Genomic DNA, 21,091 nt, shown 5'->3' on the forward strand with positions numbered 1-21,091 from the left:
CCTGTATACACACTTGGAGCATACACACTGCATACCTGTATACACACTCTGAGCATACACACTGCACACCTGTATACCCACTCTGAGCGTACACACTGCACACCTGTATACACACTCCGAGCATACACACTGCATACCTGTATACTCACTCTGAGCGTACACACTGCACACCTGTATACATACCTGTATGCCCACTCTGAGCATACACACTGCACACCTGTATACATACCTGTATACCCACTCTGAGCATGCACACTGCACACCTGTATACACACTCCAAACGTACACACTGCACACCTGTATACATACCTGTATACTCACTCCAAGCATACACACTGTACACCTGTATACACTCAGAGCATACACACTGCACACCTGTATACACACTCTGTGTGTACACACTGCACACCTGTATACACACTGCATACCTGTATACACACTCTAAACATACAGACTGCACACCTGTATACACACTCCGAGCATTCACATTGCACACCTGTATACACACTCCGAGCATACACACCGCACACCTGTATGCCCACTCTGAGCATACACACTGCACACCTGTATACATACCTGTATACCCACTCTGAGCATGCACACTGCACACCTGTATACACACTCCAAACGTACACACTGCACACCTGTATACATACCTGTATACTCACTCCAAGCATACACACTGTACACCTGTATACACACTTGGAGCATACACACTGCATACCTGTATACACACTCTGAGCATACACACTGCACACCTGTATACCCACTCTGAGCGTACACACTGCACACCTGTATACACACTCCGAGCATACACACTGCATACCTGTATACTCACTTTGAGCGTACACACTGCACACTTGTATACCCACTCTGAGCATACACACTGCACACCTTTATACACACTCCAATCGTACACACTGCACACCTGTATACATACCTGTATACTCACTTGAAGCATACACACTGTACACCTGTATACACTCAGAGCATACACACTGCACACCTGTATACACACTCTGTGTGTACACACTGCACACCTGTATACACACTGCATACCTGTTTACACACTCCAAGCATACACACTGCATACCTGTATACACACTCCAAGCATACACACTGCATACCTGTATACTCACTCTGAGCATACACACTGCACACCTGTAAACATACCTGCATACCCACTCTGAGCATGCACACTGCACACCTGTATACACACTCCAAACGTACACACTGCACACCTGTATACATACCTGTATACTTACTCCAAGCATACACACTGTGCACCTGTATACACACTCTGAGCATACACAACGCACACCTGTATACATACCTGTATACACACTCCGAGCAAACACACTGCACACTTGTATACCCACTCTGAGCATACACATTGCACACCTGCATACACACTGCACGCATTTAAATGGCAATTTAGTCAAATGAGTTCCAGATGTGCTCTTTTTCCTGTGTAGTATAGTATGCATCTTCTTGCATATTTGGCGTGCATGCTGCTTCCTTTTGTATGCGCAAAATGCGTCGCGAAGGGGAGAAGCCGTCCACAGCATAGAACGGCTTCTCCTTCACCATGCCCGGGGATGAGAGAGGGATAAAACACCAGGGGTGGTGGGACAGATTGGGGCACAGGGCTATTGAAAATAAATGATATATAATAGAGATACATCTTAATAAAAAGTTATATGGAAACAGAACAGTTGTGTCTGCAGCTGTTCTAGAAAGAATAGATGCAGACGCAGCTGGATGGAGCCCCTCTACTGTTATGCAGTGAGGTGAAGACAGATTTCGCAGCCCCATCTTCACGTAGCTGTATAGCAGAAGAGGGGTTTGTAAGACAAATGTACAGAATAGGCTAATAAAACCAACTACAAAAATGCTTAGCATGGTGTATTCTGTACATTGAGCAAAGTGCAGGCACTCTTTAACTAGCAATGTAGCCCCTTCCTTCTGAGGATCATGCCAGCTGGACCCCCACAACTAGTAAGTGATGACATAGCCTAACCATATTCAATTACTAAAGGTCATGAGATTAACCCTTTAAAGAATTAGTACTTTGCCTTTCTAAACTTTATGATTTTGAACATAACAGTACATGTCTTTATTAGAAACACTGAAAACCTTTGCCCAACTTGGAAATGAATTAAGAAGGAGAATTACTTACCTTAAAATAAAGGTGAATGAACAAATAACAAAACTCAAACACTTACATCGCGAGATCGAAGATCAGCTTGCAATAATGAAAAAAATGGAGGTAAGTGGCTTTCATTTTTCAGCTTAAGTATTTCATCTTGTTTAACTGTATATCTAAATGAAGATTAGATACGTAATAATCGAATTAGCAGATCCTAGTAGGAAAAATGTTGTGTTACAAAGAGCAGGAGTGTACTGACTATTTCGGCATAAGAGCAATCTGCATCTGGGGTCTCAAGCCCAGAGTAGCCAGCGTCCCCTTAATCAGATATGGCTTTCAGAAAATGTGAGTGCAAGGCATCTTTCACACAGGTGATGCGTTTTTTAGCCTTCTGCATCATGGCCGAAAAACGCATGACCAAGTCAGAGCTGAATCTCGCATTTTCTTGCCCATTCATAGGGCAAGTTGTGGCATATAGACACCGCAGCCAGGAATTCCTTCAGGTGGTATAAAACCTTTAATTGGCTCAATAGAACCAGCTTAAATAGTTTAACAGCGCTAGCTACTGCTAAACTCCCTCCCCTTCCCTTTGCCGTCAGCTCCCATAGGCTTCTATGGGAGCCACCAGCTGATCGCGGCCAAAAGGTAGGGCAAGACCTATCTTTTTCGACCATATGTAAAATCAGCTGCCAAATTTGGACGTCCGATTTTGGGCGACTAAAGATTGCCCATCTGAATTCATGCATTGGAATCCAATGCTTCAGATAGTTGCGATTTGTGTTAAAACGCTCGTGTGAATAAGGCCTAAGGGCCCTTTTACAAAAATACACAGGACCCAGCATTTAGAAAATGCAAAGAAGAGCTCCAAGTACTGCTGCATGGGCATAGTTTTGTACATACGTTTAGCCTTCCATGACTGGTGAGTGGGGTCCAGTGATACGCATTATCTTTCTGCATTGCTCAGTTATTTATTCATTGTAGGGCACCATGCTATTCTTTTTATGTGTGGAAGTATTTTTGTAATGATTATGATCTAATTTAGATGATACGATAACATCATCTTTTGGTAGTAACGGATCTTTATTCTTGTACTATAGAGTATTTTAATGATGCCACTCTTCTTTAGGTGGATATTGACATCAAAATTCGAACCTGCAAAGGATCATGTCAAAATGTCCAGGTTTTCATGGCCAATCTTGAACATTACGGGATCTGGAAGAAAGATTTGGACACAATAAAGAATTATCAAACAGATGACACGAAAGCTCTACCTAACATAGGCTTTGTTAATCTTCATGTAGAAGAAAATACTCCCAGCTTCAAAACACTATGGCCTCTAATGGAGATGAAACAGCTAGAGATGTTCGAAAGTAGAGACCAATATAGGCTAAAATTAGAAGATCTATGAAGAAGCGACTAATGAATTCCTTCAGCCCACTCCTTTAAGACTATAGAAATTACTAGATGTTTTACTGACTTGTTCATGACCTGGGTATTCCAGAGTAGTTTCCTGCTGATGACCTGTAACTCTTACACCTTATATCCCCTTTTCAACTCCTTACCCTTCTTCTCCTTAAATAAAACACAATCAACTATTTCTTGGGATACTTTTGGTCACAGCAGACATTTTTATTACAAACCATATTTAATATATATTTCTTTAACAAAAATTATTAATATTCCCCTTACGAGGTGAGGTCCTAGGAGCCCCAAAATCTGGCGCCACAACTTTTAAAGGAAAATATCCCATTTGCCTCCAGCCACTCTCCATAGGCTCGGAGCCCCCACTAGCCCTTATAAGGCTAATTAATAACATCCACCAGCTGTCAGGGACTCCACCCTGTCAGAGCCACCAAGCGCTAGACACTGCCAATAAACGGGGGGAGGTGGGCTATTCTCACCCTGACTCCCCCACCAACAAATTTTAGAACCGACTCCAAGGACCCGCCCACCCACCAACTGCAGCCATGACATATTAAAATGCCCCAACATACCCATCACCTGCCAATTCATTTTCCCTACAATTTTATACTATCAACCTCCCCTCATTTAATAAACAACCTAAGGGCGGGAGGGTGGATCTTTCCAGATTTTTTCACTCCTAACTGCCTTTCCAGCACTTTTCTCCCCCTTGTATTTCCTCCTATCACCCGCCCCCTTTCACCTCCCTCCTCCTATCTTCTATGAGCCCCTTTTTTCCCATTCCCTGCAAACCAGGTCATGTGGACCTTCACCCACGACCTTTAGGCCTCCGTTACGGCCCTTATTTTATTAACAAAAACATATATAGCTGCATAATATATATATATCAAGTATTTTTGAGTGTATACATCATGTTATCTTTAAGTGATTAGGATACAATTAGAGATGAGCGAGCATACTCGCTAAGGCTAACTAGTTGAGCGAGTAGTGCCTTAGTCGAGTATCTGCCCGCTCGTCTGTAAAGATTCAGCTTCTGGCGCGGGTGACAGGTGAGTTGCGGTGGTGAGCAGGGGGGAGCTCACCGCCGAAACTCACCTGTCACCTGCGCCGGCAGCCGAATCTTTACAGACGAGCGGGCAGATACTCAACTAAGGCACTACTCGCTCAACTAGTTAGCCTTAGTGAGTATACTCGCTCATCTCTAGATACAATGCAATATCTAAATATTGCCCAGAACAATGAGCTCCTCCTAGATCTTGATAAGTACATCAAGGTGTTTTTGCTATTATGACATTACACACATCAGTATGAGGGAACCCTGTTATATATAAATCACTGGGCAATATGGTGAGTATTGACACCCATCCTAAGAGTAAGAGTCTTCATCTATAGCTCTTTTTATAGTATGCCTCTACTACCAGTATCCGGCTGGGGTACATAGGGCCCACCAGTGGAATTGATTAGAGGTCTTACCTTCCATCTATGCAATAACAATGCATGTACAGTTTTACTGTTGAATTTATCATTGAATTAAACTAAGCATTTTGCAATATCCTGAAGTTCAGCTTTTCTTTTACGTTCCTAATATATTTAATAAATTTATGCAGCTCACAGGAGGCTAAATAAGAGCAGGAGATAGGCAGAATGTATATACACAGATATAGTAAATGCCCATTTAGACACAACGATTATCACTCAAAAATCACTCAAAGCCGTCTTTTGAGCGATAATCGTTGTGTCTAACTGCACTGACATCGTGCAGTTTTTGTTAAGCCGTCGCCTATCATTGTCTTTCAGCGTGCTGAAAGACAACGATGAGACTTATCAGGAGTTCACAGTGGCATACAGCTGATATTATTGTTTCATCTGTATCTTGCTCCCTGATGACAGGCTGGGTATGAAGAACACAGCTGTTCAGTGCAGAAAACAGCTGGGTGCATAAGACTAGTGGGGCCGACGTATTCTGGCTTAAAAGATAGGTCCAGGACTAGCGTGAAAGCGCTCGACGTTAAATTATGTCAGAGAAGGGGAAATATAAAAACATAAAAACAATCACAAAAAAGGGCATATATTTCCTGACTAAGGAGAGCATATAGCTGCATCCCCTCACTATGCAGGCAGCAGACTACCAAATGAGGGAGCTAATTACACCTGTGAGGGACACCGATGAAACAGCCACTCACACAGCCTCTTAGTATAGAGGGGGGTAGGTGCTTGGTGTATACTCCGACACAGAGTGGATACAAAGTGCCAGACCTTCTGATACATGTAGTGCACCATGCAGACCAGAAACCTATTAATGACGCCATAATAGTTCGGTGGGTTGCCCTGCACCTCAAAAAGTGAACCACATTGGTACTGCCACCTCGGACTCCCCCTGGCGTTTTAAAGCCACACTGCATGTGAATAATAGATAATAATTGCAAGGCATTAGTTGGATTTTGGCCAAGACACATGAGCCCACTAACCGCGTCAAGGTTCCTTGCCTGTAGTGAGTCCCTATACTACTATAAATAAAATCACAGAAAATGGCCATATACTTACTGACTAAGGAGGGCAGATTGCTGCATCCTCTCATCATGCAGGTAGCAGACAACCAAATGAGGGAGCTAATAACACCTGTGAGGGACACCAATAAAACAGGGCTCGGCGTTATATTGGCCCGGCCAGGTGCTTTAACGCCGCGGGAATACGGCCATGTGATCTGATGCATTGGAATCCAATGCATCAGATCGTAGTGTATATCGGCCGTCCATGAAAACAGTGGCCAATATACGCTCATCTGAAAGAGGCCTTATGCTGCTTTCAGTGGGGGCTGCAAAAAGGTGGTGACAGATTCCCTTTAAATTCTCTTCAACGTGGAAATGTTTTTGACTATAATCCCATTAAACATATATAGAGAAGATGGAGCATCAACAATTATACAAAATTTCCATATTCTTTACAAATATTTCATATCCAGTTTCTTTTTTTCCAGCAGTATTAAGAGAAAAAAAAAAAACATTGCTCATATAGTAACATAGTAACACATACAAAGTGTTTATACAACTTGACATGCATGGACTTGTTTTTTTTAGTATCCATTGATATGAGGAAAAATTGCGGTCCAGATGACATCCAATGGAGTATTGCATGACGTTTTTAACTACAGTAATGTACAACCAATCACAGCACAGCTTTCATTTTGTATTCTGTAATTCAAAATGAAAACTGCACTGTGATTGGTTACTAACAGTAAGAGGGTTTTGCTTCATGGCAGTTGTCATAAATCTGCCCCATGAGTGTTGTCAGAGTGTTGGTCATGTGACCTGGAGGCCTTAAGAAAAGTGCAAAATACACAGCCTGGAGGGAACGAGCTACAGAACTGGATTCTTCATAGCAGAAGTCAGTGATATTGTGATGGATTTATTGCAGAGTGCTTCTCTGAATATCTGAGCAAACGGAACAAGGATTTGCACACATTATTTTATATATACAAATATGAACTTTGATTCAAGCCTAGCAAAAGGTTTTGCTCCAGAGTTCAGGTCTTTATTGATTCAGTTTCCGCAAATAAGCTGTTTAAATATCAAAGGGGAACTGCCAAAATCCCAATGTTAACATAATGGGAGATAAGTTCACTTTTGCGCAATCTAAGCTGCAGCTAACCTTTCTCTAAACACTGCCAAAGTCTTGTGCCCACGCAGTTTATTAGCAGGCCTCCTCTGTAGGACAATCTGTCCTGTGCAGCCAGTAAATCTGGTGACCCCCGGGGAATTACAAAATATCACTGGTGTTAATTCTTATTGATACCATTTTGGGGTACATATAATGCATTGTGAAACTTTTATATTTTTTTTGGAGGGCAGGGAGAGAAAACACATCAATTCTGCCATTGATCTTTTCACATTCCAGTATAAAGCCTTACCACAAGCAGTGCTTAATATGGTCAAATACATTGGACAGATTGCTTCACGAAGGGCTCATGGTGACTCACAGGGGGGACATAACCCTCTGGCTGACAGTTTGCATGCTGCGGTAAGGATTTACCATGCATGTAAAGTGTGAAACAGTCGCAATCAGAGCTGGCTGTTTGGGGCAGGCGTCAACTGTCAGAAACAGCTGGCAGCTGCCATGTATGAAGCAAGCTCAGCTCTTGAGCCCACTTTCTACCCATGCCCGTACCTTGGCTATGTACATGTATGTCACAGAGGGGAAAGGAGTGAAATGATTCTGATCTGATCTACTGTTGCTGTGAATAGAGGCTATTTCAGGTTTTTAAAGAGTTAGTTGTGGGATATAAAAAAACCCGTAGAATACGTAAAAATATAAAAAGAAAATGCCTTTGGTTTCAATCATTATTATTTAAATGGAGTCCTTGAACATCTGGGCTTGTAGGAGCTGAAACGCTGAATCCGGGATGTACTGGATTATACTTACCCTACTTGCTGATCCCCCGCTGTGTGCTGTCAAAGCCGCTACTGCATACACCCGGCGAACTACATAGGCATGCTCATGGAATGAACTGACTACCCCTCTCATTTTACATGCATGTCTATGAAGTCCGCCGGTGCATGAAAGCACTGCATGGTAAAACACACATACATGATTATTGTTACTTTTAGTACGTTTCTGGTGCATTTGTGCAATATGCTTTGCTGTCAGAAATGCAAATAAAGATTGAGAAGCCTGTGTGAAAGAGCTCCGGGTCCCAAGGCTGGATAGCCTACCTGATAAAGCCTTGTGGGAAAACATGTTGGGAGGGCATCTGTTACATGTTGGGAGGGCATGTGTTACATGTTGGGAGGGCATGTGTTACATGTTGGGAGGGCATGTGTTACATGTTGGGAGGGCATCTGTTACATGTTGGGAGGGCATGTGTTACATGTTGGGAGGGCATGTGTTACATGTTGGGAGGGCATGTGCTACATGTTGGGAGGGCATGTGTTACATGTTGGGAGGGCATGTTTTACATGTTGGGAAGGCATGTGCTACATGTTCTGAGGGCATGTGTTACATGTGTGGAGGGCATGTGTTACATGTGTGAAGGGCATGTGTTACATGTTGGAAGGGCATGTGTTGCATGTTGGAAGGGCATGTGTTACACATTGGGAGGGCATGTGTTACATGTTGGGAGGGCATATGATACATGTTGGGAGGGCATGTGTTACATGTTGGAAGGGCATGTGTTACACCTTGGAAGGGCATGTGCTACATGTTGGGAGGCCATGTGTTACATGTTGGGAGTGCATGTGTTACATGTTGGGAGGGCATGTGTTACATGTGTGGAGGGCATGTGTTACATGTGTGGAGGGCATGTGTTACATGTTGGAAGGGCATGTGTTGCATGTTGGAAGGGCATATGTTACACGTTGGGAGGGCATGTGTTACATGTTGGGAGGACATGTGTTAGATGTTGGGAGGGCATGTGTTGCATGTTAGGAGGGCATGTGTTACATGTTGGGAGGGCATGTGTTACACGTTGGGAGGGCATGTGTTACACGTTGGGAGGGCATGTGTTACATGTTGGAAGGGCATGTGTTACATGTTGGAAGGGCATGTGTTACATGTTTTTTAGATTAGGTTTAGAGATGGCTTTACTCTGTAATATGTTATAGATAGCTAGGCATTGAGGACGTTTTTTTGAGGTTTGGCAGAGACCTTTTTGACAATTCCAGCCTCTGTCACAAGTGTGATTTAGGCCGGTTTCACACGGGCAACAAAATTGCACGATTTTCTGACGGTATGACAGCGCTAAAAATCGCATGTATGTAAAGTCCATGCTTTCCTATGGGTTCCTCCACATTAGTGATGTTTTCTAGGCTGCTACATTGCGAGAAAAAAAATTGCAGGTTGCTGAATATTGGCACGATTTGCAAAGTTTAGTAGCCCATGTTTTCCTATGGAGCCTCCCTTTCTTTTGCATAGCACTGCATGAAAACACGGTTATTACTGTTATTGTTTAATTCTAAATGCTTAACTATATATTTTGTCTAGTGTCCAAAATCATGCTATTATAGCAAGCAGAGCAGAGCCATAGGGGCTCATGCATATAGCTATATGAATGCATATGACGGTATACACACAGGTATATGAGAAATGCACATATGTATATGAGGGTACACATACTCCAATGCAGTATATAGTGTTGCAGTCTTTGTGCCTCCACACACCTCTGTATATGTGGACCATATGAAAAGCATAAGAGAATACCTCCATAATATGTATGATAGCAAAACCATTTCTAATTTAAGGTGAACCCTGGCTGCATACAAGGAGTTAAAAAGTGCAGTATTATCTCTGCATAAGGGCTGAATAAGTAGGCAGCTCCACTATATGTCTCATGGCTCCCCAAGCCCTTTGGCACTACCAACATATATCTGCATGGGAAAGGAACAGAGGCGTAACTTGAAGCTCCTGGGCACCAATGCAAAACCTGTAACAGGGCCCCCAACTATAATGCTTTATTCATAGTACTGGGCTCCCTATATGGAGAAGAGAAGCCTTATGGGCCCCCTAAGGCTCCTGAGCCCAGGTGCAACCTCATCTCCTGCATCACCCATAGTTACGCCCCTGAAAGGGAAGATGGCATGAAGCCACCCAGTGTTTTGTACCCCCTGGTCAGGATCTTATAACTAATTCTATATGTTTCACAAGAAATAGATTATTACATTAGTGTTTCATATAAGGGACTTTATATTGGGCAAATATAAGTAAAACAGATGTTTGTTAATTATGTTTAGAAATGTGACAGTTTTTTGTTTAGTTAAGTGGTAACTGGAAGTGCAGCCACATTGGTTGGTACCTTTTAGTTTAACCATCAATTGCTAAAAACGGTTATATCAGCATGTTCTATTATAAACAAGGTGTCAGTTTTACTTTACTGTATTGGCAGTCTCAGCTAAGCTAAGGCCGATCCACATCTGCGTTAGAACCCTTCGACCACAGGTCCCATCACAGATCCAGCACAAAATACTGCATGCATCACTTTTTCTTCCATCCAAAAGCCGGGCAGCTGGGCGGAAAGCAGGTGGACCCCATTATAGCCAATAGGGTCTGTCCGGCGCTGTTCGGTTCCATCCAGAGACATAGCTGTTCAGTCACGGGGATTCCCCTTTCCTGCTCCCAGAACTGAGCAGGGAAGCAGAACCCCAAGTGCAGGTGTAAAACCACCTCATGAGTGGCAACCAAAAACCTGCACACACTGTTAACAGTTTTGCAAAAAATGCTCACCAACATAAAAAAAAATAGAAAAATGCCAGTAAGACTGTACGTGGAATATAACATTGTTACCAATTACAACCCAGCACTCCCAGCTGCTCCAATTTGTGATTTACTAAAATATGTTCAATTTAAGATTTTGGATAGAAATATAATATTTTCCTCTCCATAAACATAGACCTTTTAATGTGTTCCTCCCAGAACAAACCAGAAATCAATCACTTTAGACTAAACTTCAGCATCTTTATTGGTACACAGCTTTTAAGTCATATCACCATAACAACATGTTGCACTTATTAATCTGCTCATCAATATATTCATTCTTGTGTCACGGCCAGAGTTGTCATCAGTTAGTAGATTTGCTAACAGCTAGATAGAAAATCAAATATTCATTCATAAATAAGAAAACAAGGCGTCAACAAGGCCCATTTCACTTCTTACTGAAGGGCTACAATGAGATCGCACTGGGTTGTAAAGCGTTAACAAATCTCTTGCTTATTCTTTCTATTGCAGACAACCTTGTAGGTTGAAGAACCCGAGTGTAAGATGTTGTGTCTCATATATTATGCAGATAGTTATGTTTCTAGTAAATGATCCTAGAATGGTTCATAGATCATTATTCTGATAAGTGACCTAAAGTGTTTTTTCATGTGTTTGATGATGTCTTTCAGCACCTCATAGGCTGGTATCTTGCTGTTTCAGTCACCAAATTGCATGTTAATTGCTAAAGAATGGCCGGATCTTTATGCTCATCATCTTCATTGAATACCAGGATCTCTTCCAGTTCATCCATACAACACCATCATCTGTGCCATGTTTTGCCATATCATATGTGTAATGCCCACCCCAGTAATATCTGCCATTAGGATTAGCAGAATGGCATCTGTTGTACCACCATCCACCACCATCTTCTTTGGCGCATTGTTTGTTTGGATCTGCGTTTAACCTAGAAATAAAACATTACTTTTGATGAGTATGAAAACATGAATATTATATAAATTATATAACAGCAATATCCGGATTCATAGAGAAGGGATATTGCCATTTGGATCTGTAATGTTTTCCTGTTACCCACTGGGCAACCCACAAACGAGTTGGGAAACTTGCAGTAAGGTGCAAGTTGAACCATCTAAAGGTTTGCATGTACAGAATGAATATGACTTTGGGCAAAGTGTTAATATAGTTATTAGCTATCTTGGAAATTATGGATGAGGCTATAGATCACAGTTTGATAGGAAATGAAGGGTTACAAGGTATTTGCCATACATACCAGCCATCATTGTCTCTGTCATGAGTGCTGAAGAACATGCCATTGTGTATCGTCATGGTTCTGTTTTCTCCTTTCAGTTCTGAAGCTCCTTCCATGAGTGCATTCCCGGCATTACCGCTGTAACCGCTGACAGAGAGCTGATATTTATTCGCCTCATTTTGCACGGTGAAACCAGAATATCTGGCTGAAACTTTGTTGCCATCCCAGTCTTGCATTTCAATCAAAGCTTCTGTGGGTCCGAGGTTAGTAAGCTGGCTAATTCTCTCATTACCCAGCCAGTATTCACCTGAAGAAAGTCAGACATTACAGAAATTGCATGAAGTGCCTTCATATATTCTCATACCATTTCTTTTTACTTAAAGGGCTTTTTCAGTTGTTAGAAATGTATGACCTATCCACAGGATAGGTCATCAATAGCTGATTGGTGGGGATCTACCACCTGCCAGGAACCAATCAGCTGTTCACTGGGCGAGCTATCACCATGTATAGAGCAGGAACCAGATAGCTCCGTACAATGTGCAGTGGCCTGGTGTAGTATTGCAGGCACAGCTCCTATTTACTTCTATTGGAGCTGTGCCTACAGTACCACACTAGGCTAGTATACAATATATGAAGTTATCTGCTTTCTGTTATGTACAGCGTGACAGCTGGCCCATCGAACAGCAGATCATCTGGGGTTCTGGGCAGCAGACCCCTGACGATCAGCTACTGATGACCTATCCTATGGATTCATCATATATTAGGGATCCACTGCTACCCTGTAAAACTCTCAACACAATAAAGTCTATCTTTTTTGGTAGCCGGTGGGGTAGTAAATGTAGGCTGTCATAAAACAGCTAGTATTCTACTGATTGATTGAAGCAATGGGAAACTAGATCCCCCACTGCTATGGCACTGCCCCCATAAAACATGTATATGTATGTTCATTGGCTTTCTGTTTTCTTGAATGAAGTATATATGTCTTATGGTGCGTTTAGACTGAGCGATTATCGTTCAGAAAATAATTCAAATTAGCGAAATTGAACAATCGTTCAGTTTAAACACAGCCAATGACTGAACGACGAAAAAGGGGCATTGGTTGAAGGTCTAATCAACAGGGTTCTAGCATTTGGGACCCTCGACTGACCTAAAAATGAGAAATTGTTAGATAATAACGAAGAGGTGGCCAAAGATTTACTCTCGATTGGAATAAAACTTACCAACCACAATTTTACTGTTTTTTGCATTTGTGCAATCGGTAACCATACCAGTAGATGCAACTGAAATATACCTGGTGCGTCGCCGATTCCTTTTCCTCCATCGATAGCAATATTTCCAAATCCATTCTTATAGGAATCCCATGTCCTTCCAAAGTTAACAGTGCCATCTTGTCTGTTTTGGATTAAGGTCCATCCTAAAAATATTGTCATTCTGTTCATTTCTGCATTGTATAAGCGGGCTCTATACAACATTCAGGCTAGTAGTATATGTCAACTTAAGAAATACATTAAAAAATAACTCTCTCAATCACTTCTAAAAGAATGCTGGGAATTCACACCCAATATCTTTTGCAGGACTGTGGAAGTCACTAATCATGATCAATGATATCTATCATATTTTATTGACCAGATAGGCTATAGACCACTAAACTACCAGTAATTGGCATAAGTAAAATGTCTTAATGAGGAGGAAGCCTGTTCTGAATTTTATTGGAAATGTGATATAAATCCAATCGATTTTTTTTTAGATCTTTTTAAAGGAAACCCCACCTACATGGTTTTCCTTGGTTGTTGAACGATTTTCCCTTGTGGCTATCTACTAGTTACAGAAGTTTTAGTATTACTGGCATGCTTACCACCATCTTGTGTGGTCATATCACAGTAAACTCTGTACGGTCTGAAGAATCCATCTGGCTGTATAAGATACATCTCCGAAGTCTCCCCACCTTTCCTGTAGATTTCTTCACACTCTGTAATTATATATGAAGTGAAACAATAAGTTGCCAGTGAACAGCAAGGAAAAAGTTCTGGAATGTATAAAATGCATGTAGACCTTTGAAAACTAATTGGACTATTTGAGACTCTCTATTGCTCATCTTAATTACTGAGCCTTGTATTGCTTTCACAGCCGGATGCAAATGTGAGAAGTAGTAGACTATTTACCTTTGCCAGATACCACTGGAATGTTGCGTGTTGTAGCACAAGGAGTTCTGCAGTTCTCCACCTGGGAGGAAATTGTGGCTTCCAGCTTCTGGATTTTAGACCTTAGATTCTCCAGTACTTGGCGGAGGATGCGGATATTGGATGGAATATTGGTATCCAGATTTTCCTTGATATAAACGTGTTGTTCCTCCAGATCTACACCGTATTGATTAATGGCATTCTCGTTTTCTGAAAAGGAAATATTTGACATTTACGTGAGGTATTGCTCAAGGCTCTACAAAATCAATGAAAATATCTTCTCGTCGGTTGTTTGGGACATGACAAACAGCAGGGATTGGTAAAGGGAAAATAATCTAAAGGGTACGTTCATACGTTGCAGATTTTAAAGTGGATTTGCAATATATTTTATGCTGTGGGTCCGCGCCAAAAACCACATCAAAGTCTGCACCGCTTGATGTAGATTATGATGCAGTTTGTGGTGTGGAAATCCGCAGCAGATTTCAACCTTTCAAGTGAAGGGGTGAATTCTGCTGCCAATCTGCACTAAAATCTGTGTCAAAATCGGCACTGTTTTTGACATAGATGTTCCGTTGTGGGAAATCATCACCAATTCATCCATGTGTAAACATACCATAAAGGGGTTTTCCCACAACTTAAAATTGCTTCACAGCCATTCTGTCTTTCCTGGTTGTTGCTGACCAGGACTGTGACTGCTGCAGCCAATCACTGGCTGTAGATGTGGCCAGTGATTGGCTGCAGCAGTCACATGTCATGGTCAGCAACCAGGAAGGACAGAATGGCTGTGAAGCCATTTTAAGTTGTGGGAAAATCCTTTAATATTTACAGTTTAAAACCAACAAGTATGGCTACACTCTTTTACTGATACCAATTTAATTATACAGGATGAATTAGCTGGCTGAGAAAAAAAACTTAAAGATTATCCTTAAAGGGGTTTTCCAGTACCCAATTTTTTTTTTTTACGGCCATGGAATGTTATAAAAGAAAGAAAAAAGGCATGCTCGCTTTCTTCAGTAGTTCTGCATCCAGCACTGGAGCTCCAGTCTTCACCACACCAAACATAGAAAAAGCTGAGTACAGTTATATTCCATTTATTGCTCACCAGTCACATGCTTCAGCAGTGTTTCTGAATGATCAGGATTCAGAATGTTCACGTGCACAATGAATGTTATGTGACTACAGCTGGTTTCTTGCAGCTTCTGTACAGCGGGTACCAAAGCTCCAGAGGATTATGGCTTTTTACTTTCACAACATTACCCAGCCATAAAAAATTTGAATCCTAGACAACCCCTTTAAGGATAATTTTCAAGCCATCATTGCACTGCAGTTTTCCATACTGCATTTTGAGCCAAAGCCAGAAGTGGATCTAGCAAGTGGATCTTTTATATTTACCATTATCTGCAAATCCACTTCCAAAATTCTGGTTCTGGCTTCCAAAACTGCATGAAAAACTGCCAGTAAAACCTATATGTTAGAAGCAGGGATTTCACCCCAAAATGCTATATTCTAAGAGGTTAGAGCATCACCTTTTTCGAGTAACTGCTGGCTCGTCCCTGAAGATTCGGGGGGGCCGTGGGGGTAAGCGGGGGGTTGTGGAGGGGATCAGGAGGGAGAGAGAGATCTCTCTTACTCTCCCCCCGTAAACCCTCCCTCCGCGGCCCTGCGCCCCCCCTGAATCTTCAGGGATGAACCAGCAGTTACTCGAAAAAGGCGATGCCCTCTCGAGTGAATCGCCTTAACGAGTATGCTCGCTCATCTCTATTAGCTAATAATGAAATTTTTAGTTACAGAGATACTAAAAACCTTCTTAATAACTAAAATAACACCAATGATCATGATGAACAATAATTATTATAGCCAGGCTCTGACTTGCCCACAGGAGAACAGCTGGATCCCCAGTGAGCCCCGAACTAGGGTGCCCCCCCTGGCCTCCCCACACACTCCCCCTCGCATGAGCTGTGCACATATGGGCTGAAGCTCTGCCCACTGCATTCTCCATATACTTCAGTGGAAATAGGGCTACTTGCCAATGCAGCCACTTTCCATTGATTTGTATGGAGAATGTGGTAAATGGAAATTTGTGATTGAGAATCGGGGGATATTTTCATGTAGCTGTGTAGTGGGCCCCCACAATTTTCCTGGTGGGTCCTGGGTTTCCCTGTCTAACATGGATTATATCTATGGTTCTAAAAAGTAGGGTTTATTGGTAGGGACAGTCATTAAATATGCTTCCACAGTAGCTGTTTAAGTCACTACTGAAGGTTTTCAAGTCATTGATAGTAGATTTACATGTAGCGATGCAGTGGAATATTTGCAACCATGGAAATGGCTACCTCTAACTAGATCACCAGCATTAAAGGGCTTTTGTGGAGTTTCTATGAGCCTAAAATGGTAAAATAATAATATTTTCCTTGCTAACGTATGTGTGTTTTCCTACATGGCGATGTTTTCCATAATGCCGGGCTCACACGGGCAGATTTGGATTGCGGATTCCGCGATCGCCGTCTATGTGAGAGATCTGCGGTAAAACGCAAGCATTGAAAGGCATGCATTTTTGCTTTTTTCTTCACACTTGCGGATACAAATTGCGTATTCTGCAAGTGGAAGAAAACTTGCAGCATGCTCCATTTTACCGCCCATTCCACCAAGTCAATGGATGCAAGTGTTCCATCGCCCATACGCAAATAACATTGTGCATGAGCAGTGTAAACACTTGCAACTTCAAAGGAAAATAGATAGAAAAACCGGAATACCGGCTGGAGGGTAAAAAGAGAGCTTTCTTCCACGCGGATTATGCACTGTGCATACCGTACATCTACGTGAAAAGACGTTTGCATCTTCCACGATCATTCGTAATTACTTTCCGCAAATGATTGCAGGTCTTCCACTGTGGAAATCCACATGTGGAATCCGACCTAAGCACAACGCGTTATTGGATCTCTAGATCCAACCATACAGTGAAGAAGTTAGTAATCCTAATTAACACAAGTGAAAATGTACAATTGTAATGTCCATTAAGCAGTATTGCTATGCTATCTAAGTGTTAAGAGATTTAAAGGGGTTGTCCCGCGCCGAAACGGGTTTTTTTTTTTTTTAACCCCCCCCCCCCCGTTCGGCGCGAGACAACCCCGATGCAGGGGTTAAAAAAACAACCCGCACAGCGCTTACCTGAATCCCGGCGGTCCGGCGTCTTCATACTTACCTGCTGAAGATGGCCGCCGGGATCCTCTGTCTCCGTGGACCGCAGGGCTTCTGTGCGGTCCATTGCCGATTCCAGACTCCTGATTGGCTGGAATCGGCACGTGACGGGGCGGAGCTACACGGAGCCGGCATTCTACACGAGCGGCTCCATTGAAGAGAGCAGAAGACCCGGACTGCGCAAGCGCGGCTAATTTGGCCATCGGAGGGCGAAAATTAGTCGGCTCCATGGGAACGAGGACGCTAGCAACGGAGCAGGTAAGTATAAAACTTTTTATAACTTCTGTATGGCTCATAATTAATGCACAATGTACATTACAAAGTGCATTATTATGGCCATACAGAAGTGTATAGACCCACTTGCTGCCGCGGGACAACCACTTTAAGCTGAGAAGCAGTAGAACATCTACCTCTCTTGAGCTCATCTCGTTGTTTGAATTTCTCTTCAAGTAGAGAGGCGTAATGGAATATATTGGTTGAGGAATGAGAAAGTGACTGCAGCCTGGGACGAATGAGATCTATAGAGCTTTTGACATTCCTCTCTTGCTTCAGAAGACTGGTACGTAATTCACAACCAGTGGGGCATAACACTCCCTGAAAGAATGAAAGACATGAATTGTTATGTATCAAAGAAAATGAGAAATTTACTCCAAAAATTACTTGTCACAATTAACGAAGTTATTGTAACATTTCCAAAATCTATCACTATCCTTAGGCATATGTTTCGTCATTAAGTCACTATAATAGGCTTAATAGGACTCCCCACAACCAGATATTAACCCTTCTTTAACTTCTTTCTAATGTTATTTTTTTCTGCCCTATAGTCATAATAAGGCGATTCTACCATCTCCTCCTCTAGATGTTTGCAGCCTCCACTTTCAGGAAACACTTCGGGTACTTTCTGCTGTCCTTTGGCTGGAGCTTTGGTTGGACGTGCTCTGTAGCCACCACCTCCGCTGACTGGTGGTGGAGGAGGTCGTCTGGTGGGAGTTAGTGCTTGTCCTCTAGAGAGTGGCCGATGTCCTCTTGCATCAACCGATGATTCTGTCTTCTGTAAATATACATGATATATCAGCATATAGTTTCTAACACCAATACAAATACATTTCATAGATAGAAAGCCATGCGGGTATTGTTTTGTTCATGCTTACAACTCCTATATCATGAATTTGTAGCTAATATCACAGTGAACATTGCTGGAATTAAAGAGAAATTGCACTATATACTTAACATAAAATAAAGATTCATACTATTACATTACATTTGGTGGCTAGAGTGTTTGGTAATGTTTATTCTCAATGGGTTTCAATGGGTTAAAAGCACAATATAGGTATAAAATATAGATGCACCCCCATAAATGATTTCCAATAGCATCTGGGTCTATATATATTTTATAGAAATGCCTCTTAGATAAAATTGTAAGTTGCATGTAATAAAGTGTAAGAAATGATATAAGTGTAGTAATATAAATGCATTATTACGTTTCCTCCTGTTCCTTCTTCCTGCAAACAAAAAGAAAACAAGAGTTAAAATGATTAAACATCCTAAATTTAGGTAGTTTAATGCAATCAGCAAAAATATTATTAGGTATAATTATACTATGTAATTACCCCATCATCGTCATCATCGTAATCACTGGTACACCACACTGCAGTGGTGCAGAGGACTAATAACACAACCACCCTCAGTAATCTAGCCATTCTTAGCTGTGATAGCCTCTCTGGTTGTAAGATCCTTTTATACTGCCTTCAGGTATTGACATAGGACGCCTAGTGTGCTCTGATAGGATCACCATTGCACATAGACTGCGGTAGCGTTAATAGGTAACCAATGCTATCACTTATGGGAACTATCTGCTTGGATGTGTAGGTGGACTCACTGATATCACTGGAGTTGCAAAAGACCTACTGTGATGTTTTGTAAGATTGCTAAACTATGGTTTTCTATTAATGACAGGTGTAACAATTTTACCAGAAATACTTTGTTGTGTCTCTGAAAATAAAAACATGAGTCATAGAAATGCTCTTGATCATAAACTAAAAATTGGCATCCAGTATGTACAATGGGCCTCATAGTGACTTCTAAATCATCTGATTATGATAAACAAGTTCCCATAATGGTCAACAACCATGAAAACGTGAGTGATAAACGGATGTAGAAGTTCAACTGAGCAAAAACAAAGAGAGAAGCAGCACTCCAAATCCATGATCCAGTTTTATTCATCCATTACAACTTTTCTGCTCACGAAGGAGCCTTCAGTGCTGGTGCATCTTGTCTCCACCGGAACTATGCATGGAGACATGGGTATGTCCTGGTAGAGTTATAGGAAACGCCCACAACTGCCAATTGGCTACCTTCAGGCCCAGCCGCAGAAGACAGTGATGTGAGCCGGACATCCATCTATGCATCCAGCCATTGCCAGCACAGAGGAGGGGAGGGCGGCAGCGGGGGTGGAGGGAAGTGACAGCAGTGCCGGCAGCGGAGTTGGGAGGGTGCCTGGGGATGACAATGACAGCGGAGATGGAAGGCCGGGAACAGTCACAGCGGGTTCGTGAGCCCTGACACATATTAAAAGGAACTGTGACAACAGGGTCCCCACGGCACATGCGACACAGACAGTGGGGTTTGGAAGGGAAATGAGAGCCTTATGGAGAGGAGAGCCCAGGGTGAAAGTTACAGGGGGGTCGGCTGGGGAGATGGGAGCGGAATAGCACCCTGACAGCGGCCAGGTTACGGAGAGGACAGAGGGTACTCAGCCAATCAGCACCTGTGGGCGTCACCTACCCGTCACCTGCATCTCAACCTGGCTACACTCATGTCTCCACCCATACTTCTGATGGAGACAAGATGCACCAGCAACGGAGCCTTTCTCAAGCCATTCAGAGATTCACTTGACAAACACCTTCTAGTCAAAATGTTCCTTCTATGATTCAGAGGCTCACTTGGTCATACAGTATCTGATTGTCTTGATACTAAAGATGATCATGATGATCATTATCATTTCATAACTAGAGATGAGCGAGCATACTCGCTAAGGACAATTGCTCGATCGAGCATTGTCCTTAGCGAGTACCTGCCCACTCAGAAGAAAAGGTTCGGCTGCTGGTCGCGGGAGAGAGGTGAGTTGCGGCAGTGAGCAGGGGGGAGCGCTGGGGAGAGAGAGATCTCCCCTCCGTTCCTCGCCCCTCTCTCCGCCACTCCCCGCGCCCACCGGCAGCTGAACCTTTTCTTCAGAGCGGGCAGGTACTCGCTAAGGACAATACTCGATCGAGTAATTGCCCTTAGCGAGCATGCTCGCTCATCTCTATTCATAACATTTACGGGCAGCTATAGTGAAAATTACTGATAGAGCAATTCAATCATTTACTTAGTTGCTTTTATTTTTATGCAATATGACGAAAAAGATTTTATTCAATCCCATTAAGGACCAATGCCCACGGCCGTATTTGCACTGCGGGATCCGGAGTGACCGTCCGCCTCCGGATACGGCAACAAATACTCCCCATAGGACATGCAAGGAAAACAATTTTCCATGAGCAAAAATCAACTACAATTTTCCGCTCACGGGGACTAATCGCAGCCTATCCTATTCTGGTGTGCGGGCCTCGCACAGACAGCTTCCATTGCAGTCAATGCAAGCCGTCCGTCTTGCTGCAAGTCGCATTGGATTTGAGTTATCGCTGGCTCAACTCT

The 21,091-nt window shown here is 42.6% G+C and overlaps 1 protein-coding gene across 1 annotated transcript; it reads right to left on the reverse strand.

Annotated features, from left to right (window-relative positions):
- Window positions 1-10,993: 10,993 nt before the first annotated feature.
- FGB (fibrinogen beta chain) lies at window positions 10,994-19,130 on the reverse strand. The gene is made up of 9 exons (XM_066573612.1): window positions 19,009-19,130; window positions 18,880-18,900; window positions 18,243-18,449; window positions 17,809-17,992; window positions 14,183-14,410; window positions 13,876-13,989; window positions 13,312-13,434; window positions 12,042-12,327; window positions 10,994-11,717 (listed from the first exon to the last, which is right to left on the reverse strand). The coding sequence occupies exons 1-9, from the start codon at window positions 19,096-19,098 to the stop codon at window positions 11,489-11,491; spliced, it is 1,482 nt and encodes a 493-aa protein (XP_066429709.1). The 5' UTR covers window positions 19,099-19,130; the 3' UTR covers window positions 10,994-11,488.
- Between the last annotated feature and the right edge of the window lie 1,961 nt (window positions 19,131-21,091).

The sequence above is a fragment of the Eleutherodactylus coqui genome, chromosome 7 (genome assembly GCF_035609145.1).
Source record: "Eleutherodactylus coqui strain aEleCoq1 chromosome 7, aEleCoq1.hap1, whole genome shotgun sequence".
NCBI lineage: Eukaryota > Metazoa > Chordata > Amphibia > Anura > Eleutherodactylidae > Eleutherodactylus > Eleutherodactylus coqui.

What these genes read in the sequence shown, in the direction of transcription:
- FGB (XM_066573612.1), bottom strand. Translation starts at nt 19,098, where the DNA reads ATGGCTAGATTACTGAGGGTGGTTGTGTTATTAGTCCTCTGCACCACT. An exon ending in ACGATGATGACGATGATGGG is followed by an intron (nt 18,901 to 19,008) that starts GTAATTACATAG and finishes TTTTGTTTGCAG; the next exon opens with GAAGAAGGAACAGGAGGAAA. An exon ending in AACATCTAGAGGAGGAGATG is followed by an intron (nt 17,993 to 18,242) that starts GTAGAATCGCCT and finishes TCATTCTTTCAG; the next exon opens with GGAGTGTTATGCCCCACTGG.